Below are 14,136 nucleotides of genomic sequence, written 5' to 3'. Positions count from 1 at the left end.
ACACTGGGACAACTCACTCTCTACTACGCCTGTGTCCGTCTTCTCCTTCCTAAGTTAATATTTATATACTAGCCACTGGTATCCGTACTGCATACAAACATACTTTTTTCACTGTTGCACCATTGTCTTCACCTTCCAGGACATCAATATATATATATACAGAAACCGACATATAGTGACTAGTAATGAGTGATTATTCTTTTCTCCTCCGTAAGTACCCTAGTTCTACTGCCCGCAGTACTTCAGCTACAGATACAGTCTGACCACTAGATGTTATTGTTGCACTATTCGCTGGCTCTCGTTCGTCAAATTGCTCTACTTCTCCGTAAGCCAAAACTCCATATTATAATGCTCTTCCACAGATGTATTCACTTCCTCTTAAACTCGCAGGTCCTCATCCGCTGAACTCTGTCTCATTAAGTTATAGTTACCATAACCTGGCATTCAAACGTCTGCTGTCGCGTGCACCTAGAAATCATCCTAAGTCATTCCGATCCTTACGACTCGTGGGGGATGGGGTGGGGGGGGAACGGGACTTGGGGGAACGGGGGGGCGGGACTTGGGGATGCGGGGGGTTAAAAAGTACATTTTTTAAAAAGAAAACTTACCTGACTGCCCGTGTCCGCGTCAGAGCAGAGGAAGCAGCTCTAGTGATGACGCGGCGGAGGCTCGGCCGACTGGGCCAATCCCAGCGCGGCCCTGGCTGGAGGCGGACGGCTGCTTCCTTCGGCTGGGGAACTCTGCTTCGGGGGCCGCGGCGGGGAAACAAAGGGACAATGCCGGGTGGGCACCGGCTTTAGAGGTCAGCAAAAGCGCTCCACGCCATGTAAGCGAGGCTCCTTCTTCAGGCAGGTGCCGGCAGTGACGGACCAGATTCGGGGCGTTCCCGGCTTTTGGCTGACGTAGCGTGACGTAGCCAAAAGCCAAAAATTCTCACGAACGCCCCCGAATCTGGTCCGGCATTGACGGACAGGCCCGTCTTCCAATGGCTAGCCTCCATTTATGGAGCTAGCCAATGGAAGACAGGGGCCGTAGCTGTCTCCCCTACCATAGTCATTAGGTTTTCGCTTGCGCGAAAAAGATGCGCTGATGCCAGGCAAAACCTAAAAACCACCATTGAGCTAGGACCAAAAGTATACCATGGGTGAGCCACGGGCATCACACCAAGGCACACAAAACCTGTAATAGCAGTGGGCATGTGCAGAGGAACAGAGACGAGACCACACATGCCTTTCTCTGCGACCTGGACGGACCGCTCTGCAAACTCCTGCTTTGAGTCTCATGCACAAATTGTGCTACTGTATAGCAGAATCTCGATCAGTGCTTTGGGGGCGGAAAACAAGACAAAAGTGCCTCGGTCAGCCAGCGACGGGGTAACAGAGTGCTAGAGGAGGGGCGCAGATATGCTTTGTGCTGAGAGGGAAGCCCCAAGCGGTTCGCCAGTAGCAGGGGCTCCTATCCTTACCTCATCACGACCACTCTGCTCCCACTATGGACATGTCGGCACTCACTAGGGGTGCCAGGCAAGCATTAGCCACCCCTTTAGACCCATGGAAAGAGCAGTTTAGGGGGCCAGGGAACAGAAGACTCAGGTCTTGTATCCCTCCCCTGTTCAATTTTAGGGAACTTTTATTTTTGGTGAATCGCTATGAGGGCATGTGTTTTCTGCCCCTCCTTCAAATACTCAACCACACCCCTGTGAATTGCTCCCTCCCCTATACTGCTCAGTTGTGCTTCACCCAAACTCTCACCTATAGTACTCAAATCTGTGTTGCTCTCCCTACCTTGTATGCCGTTTTTCCTCCCCAGCCCACTCCGTTGCTTCCCTAACTTACTGATTCACTGCTGTCCCAAATTGATCTTCAATTCATTTGTTGCTGCCCCGACACTCCACTTTAAGAAATATGCCTTAGCACAACTGATTTTTTATCAGTAACAAATTGGATTAATCAGTAGGTACACATGAACGATGCATTAGCATGCCTTTTTACTTGCACAGCCAAGATAAAGAGGAGTTTTGGGTTTGCCAGGGCTGGTTGTTCCTTGGCTATGGAGTCAGCAGTTTACCTTTCCACTGCATGAAAACTGGTTTTATGTCCATTGAAATATGCCATTTAGTCTTTGGTAACTTCACATGACTAACGAACAGTGAAAAGTGTTATTGGTTCAGAATTAGAGAAGTCAGCTAGAAAGAAGCACTGCCAGCCAGTGTTTACACTGACCTCCCCATTTCCTTCATTCGCAAGGAAAGTATTTGACTCGACTACTAAGATCACAAGGAGCAGCCTTGCCCTTGTACTAACAATGGCAAGATTGCTGAAAGATTATACCTCAATTGTGATGGGACATCACAACATGGGTTACCCACTAAAAACCCCTCTGCATTGCTTAACTGTAGACCTTTAAGAATCAGGAAAACAAAATCAACCCAGAAGACTCAATTCTGCAGCATCTTGAAAGCAATTTGTGATGGTACAGTAAGTAATCATACAGGAGAAACTGACAACACCTTGTCGAGGTCTCACCTCACAGAGAAGCATCAACACTTTGTGCCTTCCATGTTAAAGTGGAGATCCATGAAAGATGCTACAAAAAAAAAGGTGCATGAGATTTATAATAGAAAAAAAATCCTAACTAGGCCTTAGTCTGTTTTTCCAGATAACCAAGCTAAAAATAGTAATTTTGGTACAAAAAGGTATCACAGAATCCAGAGCACGGTGATGCAGGCAAAGAACACCAAAGGCTACACAAAGATATAATAACTAAAAAAAAACGCTGCTTTGAAAAGTTCCGTCAAGATTCCACAAGCACTGGTGCAAACCATATGGTCATCTGCATCTGAGAAGTGTAAATTCAACAGGCAATTAAATGCTTTTGAAAGCACGAGGCTAACTTCACCAAGAACAAGTTTCTTGTACAGCACCTATACAACCATTCAAATATTAGCCTTTGTTCGAGATTACTAACCTCGCAATGATCTCAGTGACTGGATAGAGATAGTGGCAGACAAGTAGCGAGAAAAACCAAGGGCTACCAAAGAACCAAGCGATGCAGGGCATTCTAAAATAAAAATCTAACCAGAAAACATGCTTCGAGAGCAGCGCTACAAATAGTACAAGTCAGAGCCAACATGCATTTTGGCACAAAGTACGCATTCAACTAATTGAGGCTGGGTAGTTAGACTTGGAGGGGTTGTCTTGCGAATCTGAAATCTACTATGTTTTTCATAGACAAAAAGCACATGCAGAATGCCACAGGGCCGGCATTAACACAGAGCCTCTTCCATAGAAACTGTTGACCTGAGAAATTGTTCGGACACAAAATGTTGAGGCATACCCAGGTATCCATAAAGGAGAGCATATTGTGGAGTGAATGTTCTCGCACAGAAAGCTCAAAAACTTAGGTTCTTGCATGCGAAGAGTTGAGATTGTTATACAGTGCAATTTAGTGCCCATAACTGGAAGAGAGGCACAAATGGTGGTTGTAGCTTCAGAATACAGCAGAACAAGTAATTTAATACTTAATTTGGGATGGCAAAGTAACATGCACTCCTAGTGCAGAAAACAGGGAGCCTTGGCTTAGACTCCAGTTTCATTTTTGGGCAGCAATAAGTATTTGCCTGTAGATTCAAAATGTGTACAAGACCCATAATAAATAGGACAAAAAAAATTGACATTAAGTTTCAAACTCACTTCCCATGCTTCTCCCTTTGATCTTGCAAATAAACGGGGGCAAATTATACAGATTAAATTGAGCGGACCTATCAATCTACAAAGAAAAATAATGCCAAGTTCAATTGCACATTGCTCGGGGAAGCAACTACACACCACCTCAAGGATACCAAACTGAACAAGCAGTTCTATTGAAATAAATATCCAATGAAAATCAAAGAGGGTGGGGCAGGTACCTTGCCCCACTAAAGTGCAGAAAGCAGTAGACCAGCACAAATTAAACATACAATAGAAAAGGTGCAAGCTTACGCCTTTTCTATTGTATGTTCAATTTGTGCTGGTCTACTGCTTTTTGCCCTTCACAGGAACATGCGGCACCCACCCCTTTGATTTTCATGTGCAATTGAAGTTGGCATGGTTTTTCTTTGTAGATAGAAAGGTCCGCTCCATTTTATCTGTAGAATATGTCCCGCATGCTTTCAGTTCATCTAGCAAGTAAAGGATAGACACAGCAAGACGTTAAGGAAAAACAAACCCAGCCACGACTTCATGGCAGCATTTTATCCCACACTGTCACCGAGGTCCAATAAATACAGAGTTAAATCCGCATTGTTCGTGCATACTGGTTGTTCTATAGCACCAGTCTAAAGAACTGTTCTAATTTATCAAAATCTGATGGAGCACGTGAAGGCTTTGCAGCTAGGGTCTACAAGTGCACCACCCCATCCAATTATGTTGCTAGAAACTCATTTAATGACAACAACTAGTTACATAGCAGCATAAGTGCACAGACTTAATTTTAGAGGCATTTTCTGAAGATCGACAAAACAAAGTGTTAGGGGCGAAATAAGCTGTTCCTATCACACTTGAAGAGGCATAGGAGACACGACCGTAACATCATGCTCAACCAGCAGACGCATTAAAAGTATACAGAACTTAACTTTCTAACTGCCCAAAAGATTTCCTAAATTAATTTGCCAGTTTAGGAAAGTGGTTTGAAGGATATCTATCGTACACACTTGTATATCAATTCAAATCCGCAAGCTAGGGAGTACCCACTTCCTGACCCAGGCAGCTCGGAAGAGCTAGACTGTTCACGCCACTTTCTCTGCTGCATCACCAACACGCTGAGTACATAACAACGAGCACATTTATTCACAGTGCACCGTTTATTTTACCTAGCTTGAAAAACCTGTTTAGCAAGTGTGGTGTAAACATTTGAAGAAACCCCAGGGCGGTTACTCCCAGCTTGCTCCCCACCCATTGACACCTAAAATGAGCCAGGAAGGCTTACAGCAAAACAGGACAACCGAAAGCCTACAGCGGAATTAGGAAAGGGAAGGACGGCGCTTTGTGAATCACTAATGACCTACAAACATGGGGTAATCGCCCTTAAATTCAAGTGCCGTGTAGCAAAACGAGCAGAATGTGCCGAGACTACAAGAGAGGCAGCAGCAAAACAGAAGCTTTAACAAATTAAAAAACGTCAAATTACAATTTTGGTTGGTCAATTTAACAGATACTCCACAACTTTCAAAAGCGATCCTCCGATCGGAAAGCCCTGAACATTTAGGCACCAAGTCACTGGCAGCCTTCATGGGGTGGCGGACCCGAGAGACTAGGGAGATCATTGCACACCCGTTGGTGCTTAATGCTTACTCCGCTCACCGGAAGTCTAAATAGCACATTGTTTTAAAGTTTCGAAATACTTGAAGTGCGAGCATTCTTAAGCAGCCGTAAGGTGGCCCACAGATTTTTCTTTTTCTAAAGTAAAACATAAACCCGGAGGGTATTAGATATTGAAATAAAAGTGTAAATCACCACTTTGCAGCGATTGGCCACGAAACAATTTCCCAAGTCCTCTGAAACCGGCAAAAGCAGGGACTCCATTTTTTCGACATATACTGAAAAAAATGTCCATTGAAATGACAATTTGTTTAAATTAGTTACAGGTATCAAATTACGCCAGTAAGAGCATCAGTTCCGCTTCGGATATACTTCTGGTTCATGAAGGTATACAGATCCGGCCACAAAACTGCCAGCCTGGGTATGTACCTGGTTAGACACTGTTTGGTGAGGGTGGATGCAAAACGTTCCCTACCACAACGTGTACTTTCAGTAAAGGCGTCACAATAGTGCAAGAATATTCGCTTCAAGCTCAAGACACAAGTGACTAGGACTATGTTAGACAATGATGCTCGGCAGAGCTGCGTTAATATGACACTATATACTCTCTCCCAATCAGGAACCTGTACTCAGCCACCAAAACATTGTTTCAACCAAGCCACCTAGAGCAGTGTCTAGGTTGTGGTCACTACCTCCTAGGTCCCCATCCACTGGAACTCCCTGCCGCCCAATAACCGGGCTCACTCTAATGACAAAAAAAATTCTTAAATGTCATAATGGGATCATAAGGTAAGAACTATAGACCATCACTGAAACAAAGTTGTAAAAAGCTGCATTGGTACAGACGTGCGCACGAACATTTAGCTGGTAGATTGAGGACATGTATCTGAAACGCAACAGTATGTATTCACAACTACTTCGACTCCTTTTAATCCCCCATTTAATACATATGATATGCAAAGTTTCTTTCCTTCTGTACACTATTGTCTGAAATGTTTACCCAACTACGGTCTCATGAGAACATTTTTTTGGGCCTGGGCATGCAAACATCGCCTCGGGAGGAATTTATTTTTTTTACAGGAAATGGGTATACCAGTTAAAAGCATAAGTCCTGCCAACCTAAGCAGCCACAAAGAATGCCAGAAGCCAAGCCTCCACCTGCTGCCAAACTGACAGTGGAATTGCACAATTTACCTATTCCAAATCAGAATATTTTCCACAACCCCACGCTCCTGCAATGCGCAACAGGGCTCTAGATAATGTCAGCGAGTGTCGGAAAGGAGGAGCAGCGTGTGTCCAGAAACTTTAGACAGTCAAACCGATCACCTTTCTTCACCCAACCCAGGTCTTCCCTAAACAGGAAACTAGCATCCTGGGAACAGTTTTGGAGTAACACCCCGCCCACCAGTAAGGCTAGCTTGAATACCGTGGCAAAGTGAGCAAGGGACCCACATCTGGGTATACCCAACCAGGTTCCTAACAAAGCTAACAAGATGGATGGAGCACTGAAACTTTTCAGACACACCCCCAGTCACAGAAGTGGGTTGAATCCATCGTTCTTTAGCTCACTTTGCCACCCCAGTTTAGACCCAACCATAAAAAAATCAGTCTTGACCCGGTTACTCATGGGAAGAGTCAGTCCAAACTTCCAAGCCACGTCTTACTAGAAACTAGCATCCTGTGACCTGGGTCAAGACACATCTGCATAAGGCTGGGTATGGGCTGGCGAACTGATCTAAAGAATGAGGATTGATTCAACCCAGATCTGATTTTGGGTGGGGTTTGAAAAGTTTCAGCACTCCACACGTCATCCCCTTGTGTTTGCTCATAACTAGGTCCACCAGCTCAGCAAGAAGTAACTCCGCCAGGATTACTAAGGTTCTACATGAGGATAGGTCTCTCAAGCCCAGAACAAAAGGCTGAAGAAAGTCCAGGTGAGCCTCACACATTCTCGCCAGAGTGCAAACACTAACCTCTGAGCACCTCGTGTAACAGTTTCACACAGGCAGCCTGTAGACATCTCCTTCAAAGTAATATGCATCGCCAATCAAGCAATCCAGGAGAATGGACCACTACACAGATTGAGCACCTATCAGTTAACAATGCCCTTACATTCCAGGCAGGTCAGAGGACCTTTGCACTGCAAGTAAAATAATGATAATTTTCCAACCACTAAAATCCAAAGTCTAGACAGCAAGTCTACTGAATGTGATCAATTGCAGTATAAAAAAAATCTAGTACACCAAAATCCTGGCTTCTCTCCATTCACTTAATTGAAAGAAACTAACTAAAATGAAAGTAAGTTTTCAAATTACTATCCTCACACCCTGCCCAACGACTCATGAACAGCGTCCTATACAAACATTTCAGGTTTGAAGCAGCAAGTCTTCAAACCTGAAATGCTGTCTCAAGGGAACTACACCATCTGCAATCCTTACAACTATTGGTTTAACTAAGAGTCAGATGCAAACGTGCTTTGCAGCCTCATCAAGAGTATGGCGCGCTATAAATTCTGCAATACAATATGACATGCAGTAGGGAACACACCTGAATTCCTTCCCGTAAGGGACCGTTACTCAAATGTATGTGTGAAAACCCTAAAAAATAGCGTACTCAAATATAGTGGTCGTATTTGGATATTTGGCACAAGTGGGACCTAGTGAAAATGGAGGGGCAACGAACAGAGGATTGCTAATGAGGAAAGAGCGATGTAAAAAACAGACGACTTGGTGACAACTTAAAAGACTGGGCTTGGACGTGCCAGTTTTAGGCACCCCTAGGAAAGCTGGTTATATACCACTTAGCTCACAAGCTCCAAACTGCCACCCGAAAAGCATTCCAAGGGATGGCTTCGCTGAATAGGAAACTGAGTTAAAAAAAAAAAAACACCCCCAAGAGTGCGGTTTCTTTGCCTCAAAGGTGACCAACTCATGCCTCCATCAGCCTAATGAAATACGGGGTTCACCTGAGAAAAATCAGCTGCGGGTCAAACTTCTGTTCAGCTATCACAAAAGCAAGTAGATATAGCTCCAGAATTCATTTGAAAAAAACGTATAGGAGACTGAAGACAAATAGATGCTCGTAATGGGCTACAACTAAGTATTGCCCATCACGAAAGAAATGTGCATTCCTGCAGGAACAGAGATTACAGTAACGCAACTTTACCCTAAAGTCAGGTTTTCCTGCTGCTGCAGCAACATCAATTTGTGGGAGATATCTTAGAAATCACACAGTGGCACCTAAATACTAGGCATTTAAAATCAAGGTTTTGACGTTCCCCATTTTACGTCAGTCCTTTAATAAATAGCCAGGCACAACAATCCATAATCACCCGCTTGTATGCCATCACCACCAAGAGGGCAGAAATGCAATGCATGTCAACGCACAATAAGTTCCAGGTTAACCACATGGCCAACATCACAAGTTCTGTTTGACAACATGCGCGGTTACCGAATGTTAGGAGATGCCACTAGCTGTTACCATCAGGCCCTTGAAAAGCCCCTTCATTGGGTGAAACAGAGCAGTTTATCTGCAAAACAGCAAAGGATAAAAACGAATTTGTAAATCGGCTGTAAGCGGTACAAGGAACGAAACGGTACTTGCCATGTTAGGGGAATTTGTAGAGTGCAAGACTCACCTGGGAGAGTACCCTGTGCCTAGGTTTTTTTATTTAGAAAATCTGAAGAGTAGAATTACACGCATGATCGAACTGCTCCTGAAAGCGGGAGTTTCAAGTGTGCCCCTAGGGCAGCTGGATAGATATTATACCAGAGTTACAAACGTAAAACAGTTAATTTTGTACATTCTATGTAAGATGGTCTTAAGTGAATATCTTGTTAACTGGTGAGGCTCGGACACCAATGGACCACCCCTTGAGTCACTCCTACTTTTATGCGTCCTATGCTAAAGACAGAATGACTACTTAGGTAGTTAAGTAATGGGCATCAAAAGCCAGATGTGTGTGGATCACGGGGCACAGTTACTAATAGAGGCAAAACTTTACTAGATCAATCAGCATACTTGCATTTCAGTTGTTCAGTCTACTGTAGAAGTCAATTAGCCACAGGCCACTCTGGATCTTTTCTTGTGAAATGATTTGTTCTAGAAACATACCATCCACGTTTTTTTTTAATTACCCACAGGATACGCATGCAGAATTAGTTGTATTTTTACCAGTAAAATTAAAACGTTCCCCTTCAAAACCGCCAGTGAGTCCTGGGCAGTATGTGTGTGTGATGTGTGTGTATATATATATATATATATATATATATATATATATATATATATATATATATATATAAAGCAAAAGCGTAGGAGGAAAAATGCAGGGGACTTGAAGCCCAGTCCTTAGGGTATGTAAATTTACAACAAAGGGTGCATGTAACAAATTAACCACTGCTCGGAACAAAATCTTTATTTGACGAGTACTCCAGCATGCATTATAGAGCGCAATATGCCCCTTTTAAGCCCAACTAAGATGTGACTACATGGCTTTAAGTGTTTAGAATAGCCAAACGAACATTCAAACTTCACTCCAGACGATAACCTGGTGCAGTGGTCGTACACAAAGATTTGCAGAAAGGGGGAGCCCTGGGTCCACTTCCACCACAGACGGTCGAAAAGTCACTTAACCTCACCCATCGGGCGCAGAGGTCACAATAGCAGTGGAAGGTCACTCAAAGTGCCTGAACATTTACTTTTGTAATTACACCACTTTTAGGTTCATATTTCCTGAGGGGAGGGGTTAAAAGGAAAAAGTTTAAAGGATAAACATGAAATCCAACGCAAAATCCCTTCTGTGCCCTCAGCCTATGCTGGATAGTCCTCTGCAATCCCAGAGACAACCACCTTACAAAGGAATGGAGTCGGGGCAGAGAGTTACCTTTTTGACCGTGTCCTCCTCTTCTTGGCGTTTCTCGTAGTGCGAGAAGTCGTCAAAGATGGAGGTGGTGTGCTTGTAACTGGCAATGATTTTCAGCACCTGCTTGGCCTTCTCCAGAGGCACCTCCTGAGTGTCCCTGGAGTTGGTGACCGGTTTGTTCTCGTTGTTCTCCAGGCGGATGTGCCGCAGCTGGCTGTTGGGAACGTCCTTCACAAATATCCACCTGACGTCGAAGCGTCCCTTCCACTTGTCCTGGGACCACACACCAGCACACGTGTTGTAGTCCACAGCAGATTTCATTTCCGCAACCCCACAGAAGTGGCCGCTTCCATTGACACTGAACAGCAAGTAAACAGGACCCTTAGCATTCATGGAGCGGTAGGCAGCATCCAGTCTCTTGTTACCATGCTCTGTGCTGCACCAGATGTTGTATTTGATGGAGCGGTGTATATCGTCCTCAGAATAACTCTTGATGATAAAAACACGCCCATGTTTAGGGTTCCAGTCAAAATCCTTGGGGTTATAGTTGTTAATAGACCTTAGCTTCTCCAGGATGGGATGAGGCTCTGAAGGAACAGAGCCAGAATTGGCCTGCGACAGGCCAGCCCCGTTTCCGTCCACACCATTCTGCCCGAAGGCATTTCCACGGTTCCTGGGAGCTACCCAGCGAGTAGGTTGGGCTTGCTGTTGCACAGACAATTGAGTGGGCTGTGGCGGTGGAGGCGGCAAGTTTTGCTGCTGGCCCAAAGAAACTTGCGATACTGGCTGGCTGTTCATCTGCTGTCCCACCGGCTGTGGAGAGATTTGGTGAGGCTGCTGCCCAGTGTTCTGAACTAAAGTGTGCGGAGGGGCCTTGGCCACTGGCCCTTTGTTATCCCAAGTTCCAATATCCATATTGTTCTTTATTGGGGGTGGAAGATTTGAACCTGCAATCCCATTCTTGGTCTTCAACTTGGGCTGCTGTTTTGCAGGTTTGCTAGCAATATCCGCCCAAGAGGTTGGTTTTGGAGGAGCAATGGTAGCTGGAGGCAAGCTGTTAGAAACAACATTACTTGATATAGATCCACTGCCCACAGCTGAGCCAACTCCTTTGGGGATGTTGCTGGATACATCTGTGCTGCCCAATTTTAGTGCAGCCATTCCCTGGTCTATTGTGTTCATACCAGGAGCCTTATTCAGAGTCTCATTGGCAAATGCAGACTGGCCGTCAATCATGGCACCACCAAGGGAGCTAGGTGCATAAGCATAGTTGCTGCTATACCCAGAACTTTGAGTGGATTGACCCTGAGAGCTGTTAGTTCCCCAGGCCGAAAAGTCAATTCCACTGGGGAAAAAGTTGAAGCCATGCTGGCCAAGGAAAGGAGTATTGCTCAGGGTTCCAGGCTGTCCAAACATGGCATCTGGGAGGAAATGTGGCTCCCCGTTGCTGAGCTGTCCGTAGGAAGTTAAGTAGGACATTGGTGGGTCCCCACCTGTAGACCAGGCAGCAGCTTCACTCAGCGAATAGGAGAAGCCAATGGATGGGCTGTAGTAACTTGGCAGATAGGAATCCGACATGGCAGTGTATGCATTGTTCTGTAAGGTAGAAAGACAAAATTTAGCCAGATCAAACAGTTACACTTCGAAGTACACAGCAGTAACAAGACATTAGGGTCACTCGTGCCTGCCATGCCAATTTGCTGCAAATTATTGGCTTAACAAAAAGTAGCTTTAGAGTCAAAACAGCCCAAGACAACGATAACTACAACGTAACCAGAATGTGGACACCCCAACCACCAAATACATTTTTTTTTAACAATTAAAACTTGCTATCAAGCACTTTATATACTCAAACAAGTCTTCACCTCACTCAAACTACCCTGCTCGGATGATTAAATAATTTTTGGTTTTTATATAGATTGAAACCGCTTCGGACACAATTTATATATCGCCCTGAAATGCATTTCAAACAGATCTGCTCCTAGTAGCACAAGATGCTCTAGAACAAAGTACAGAAGGCAGGTGGAGGAGATGGGGCAAGTTAACGTCGAAGCTGTGGAACAACCTGCAAATCTAGTTTCAAAAACTAACACCAACAAATATTAGACTTAAAGCATGGGGACATTTTATGCAGTTGATAGAACACATTTATACCCAGCAATAAAGGAAAGGCTTCAAGAACTGCACAAAATGCCTCCTCACAAAAAAAAATTAAATACATATTAGTCTAGTCAGAAGAGGGCGCATTCAGCAAATTGAATCAATTGCGGGGAGAATCTTGTGTAGGCATCAATATGGAATATTGCCTTTTTGATAGCACGTAAGTTCCACCATACATTAGCTGACAATTCCTTAGATCTTTCACAATTCTGCCCCTCTTCAAAAACAAAATGTAACTATTGGTATGCTACGGACTTGGCTACAACATTGTTTTACCTCTCCAAATTTACACTGTTTCATTCCTTCTTCCTATACGATCCTCCCATCCCCCCCCCCCACACGTTGTTCAATGACAAGTGTGTCCACAGTGGAATGCAGACTGTGCTTGAAGCACTCTGAGTTTAGCAAAAGTTCTCGTTCCTGTGCTGCTGGCATACTCTTCACATTAATCAAAACTCTGCCCCTTCTCCTTACCTTTCTGTGGCCTGCCCTCTCCAGTCCCGAGCAAGTTTAACAGGTTCCCAACTGAACAATTCTCTTCAGACCAGTTGGCATGATCCAAGTCCATTAGGTCTGAGCCTAGCTTACTCTATACTGCTTGCTTTATCACCCCCCACACCCCTTAACTGAAATCCACAATTTGTGTTGTGAAAAGAGAATAGACTTTCGCATTCTATTGGAGATAGTGCCCTGATCTCATCCTTACCATATCCTTACATTTTGGCCCAAATGAGTAAGTCAATTCTTTATTGTTCGGTTAATTAAAACCATTACAATATGTAGGATTCTGCAGCATTTAAAAACAAACTTTTAGGGCTGTGATAATGAATAATAAATGAGGTCTCCATTTAGTTTGGTCTAGTCTTGTGGGCAAAATGCCCAGCCTTAAATGGAGAAATTCAAGTTTGAGGGTCAACGAGAATGCCGTGTCTAAATAAAGTGCTGGGGCAGGCCTTGTATACGATTTAATAATCATCCAAGCGTGGGTTCGGGTACTAAAAATTATTTTGTCAGTGAGGAGCGAGTGTTTCTTAGCAATCCTTTTAACCACCTGGCTAAACGAAGGAACTGGCAGTTTTGTTTCCCATAATGTTCCTAGCTCAGTTGCCTCTAGTGAGAACTTTAGGTATTTTGAATACTCCGAGTTTGGGCTTATCTGGATCGCTTCCCAGAGTGCACCGTTCGTTTTATTCTCCTTGTTCCTCCAGGCATTGTACCAGAATTTAATGGCCTCGTATTTTTTTAGCAAAAATTGAGATTGTAATCCGAATTCAAGCCTAACTTGCGCTGGAGAAGAATTGTTCGGTAACAAGAAGACCCGTTTGTAGACTTTAGTTTGTATTTTATCCAGGAGGGTGGCGCTTTTCCCGTGGTGCAAAACACTCCCATATGGTATTGTAGGCAATAATTTTGCTTTCATTGCTGTTAGCAGAGGGGAGACAAGAGGGCCCTTTAGCTCGACATTTTGGCCCAAATGAATAAAATCTGATAAAGTCCAAATGAAACTGTAAAATGCCTAAAAAGATACTTTAAGTAGAAAAACTACTCATTTTACAAAAAATGCATGGTTCTTATGAGGGGCAAGAATATATGGACCCAGACGAATGCCAATGATCTTGGCACAGAGATTAGGCAAAGAGTCTAGTAGTTCACTTGGGACATATTGTAATGTCTAAATAATGTGGACCGGGAGCCCCACAATAAACTGCGGGATAAAAAGCAGGTTATGCAAAGGTGGTTTATGGAGAAGAGGGGAGAATTTCAATTGCTGGTTTCATTCATTGTTTAATAATCTTTGGTGATGACTACTTTTTTACT

At 44.1% G+C, this 14,136-nt stretch overlaps 1 protein-coding gene across 2 annotated transcripts in view; it reads right to left on the bottom strand.

Annotated features, from left to right (window-relative positions):
- YTHDF2 (YTH N6-methyladenosine RNA binding protein F2) overlaps positions 1–14,136 on the bottom strand; it is a 99,103-nt gene that overhangs the window by 79,602 nt on the left and 5,365 nt on the right. Inside the window, exon 4 of one of the 2 annotated variants that reach the window (XM_086957565.1) lies at positions 10,180–11,754. In XM_086957565.1, the coding sequence (XP_086813691.1) occupies positions 10,180–11,754 (1,575 nt within the window). Of the gene's footprint in view, positions 1–10,005; positions 11,755–14,136 lie in introns of those variants that run through there. The other variant, XM_086957564.1, reaches the window with a different exon arrangement.

This window comes from Lissotriton vulgaris, chromosome 2_1, assembly GCF_964263255.1.
Source record: "Lissotriton vulgaris chromosome 2_1, aLisVul1.2, whole genome shotgun sequence".
Lineage (NCBI taxonomy): Eukaryota > Metazoa > Chordata > Amphibia > Caudata > Salamandridae > Lissotriton > Lissotriton vulgaris.
Note: the sequence above shows the minus strand (reverse complement) of the source record. Positions and strands in the feature narration are given on the sequence as shown.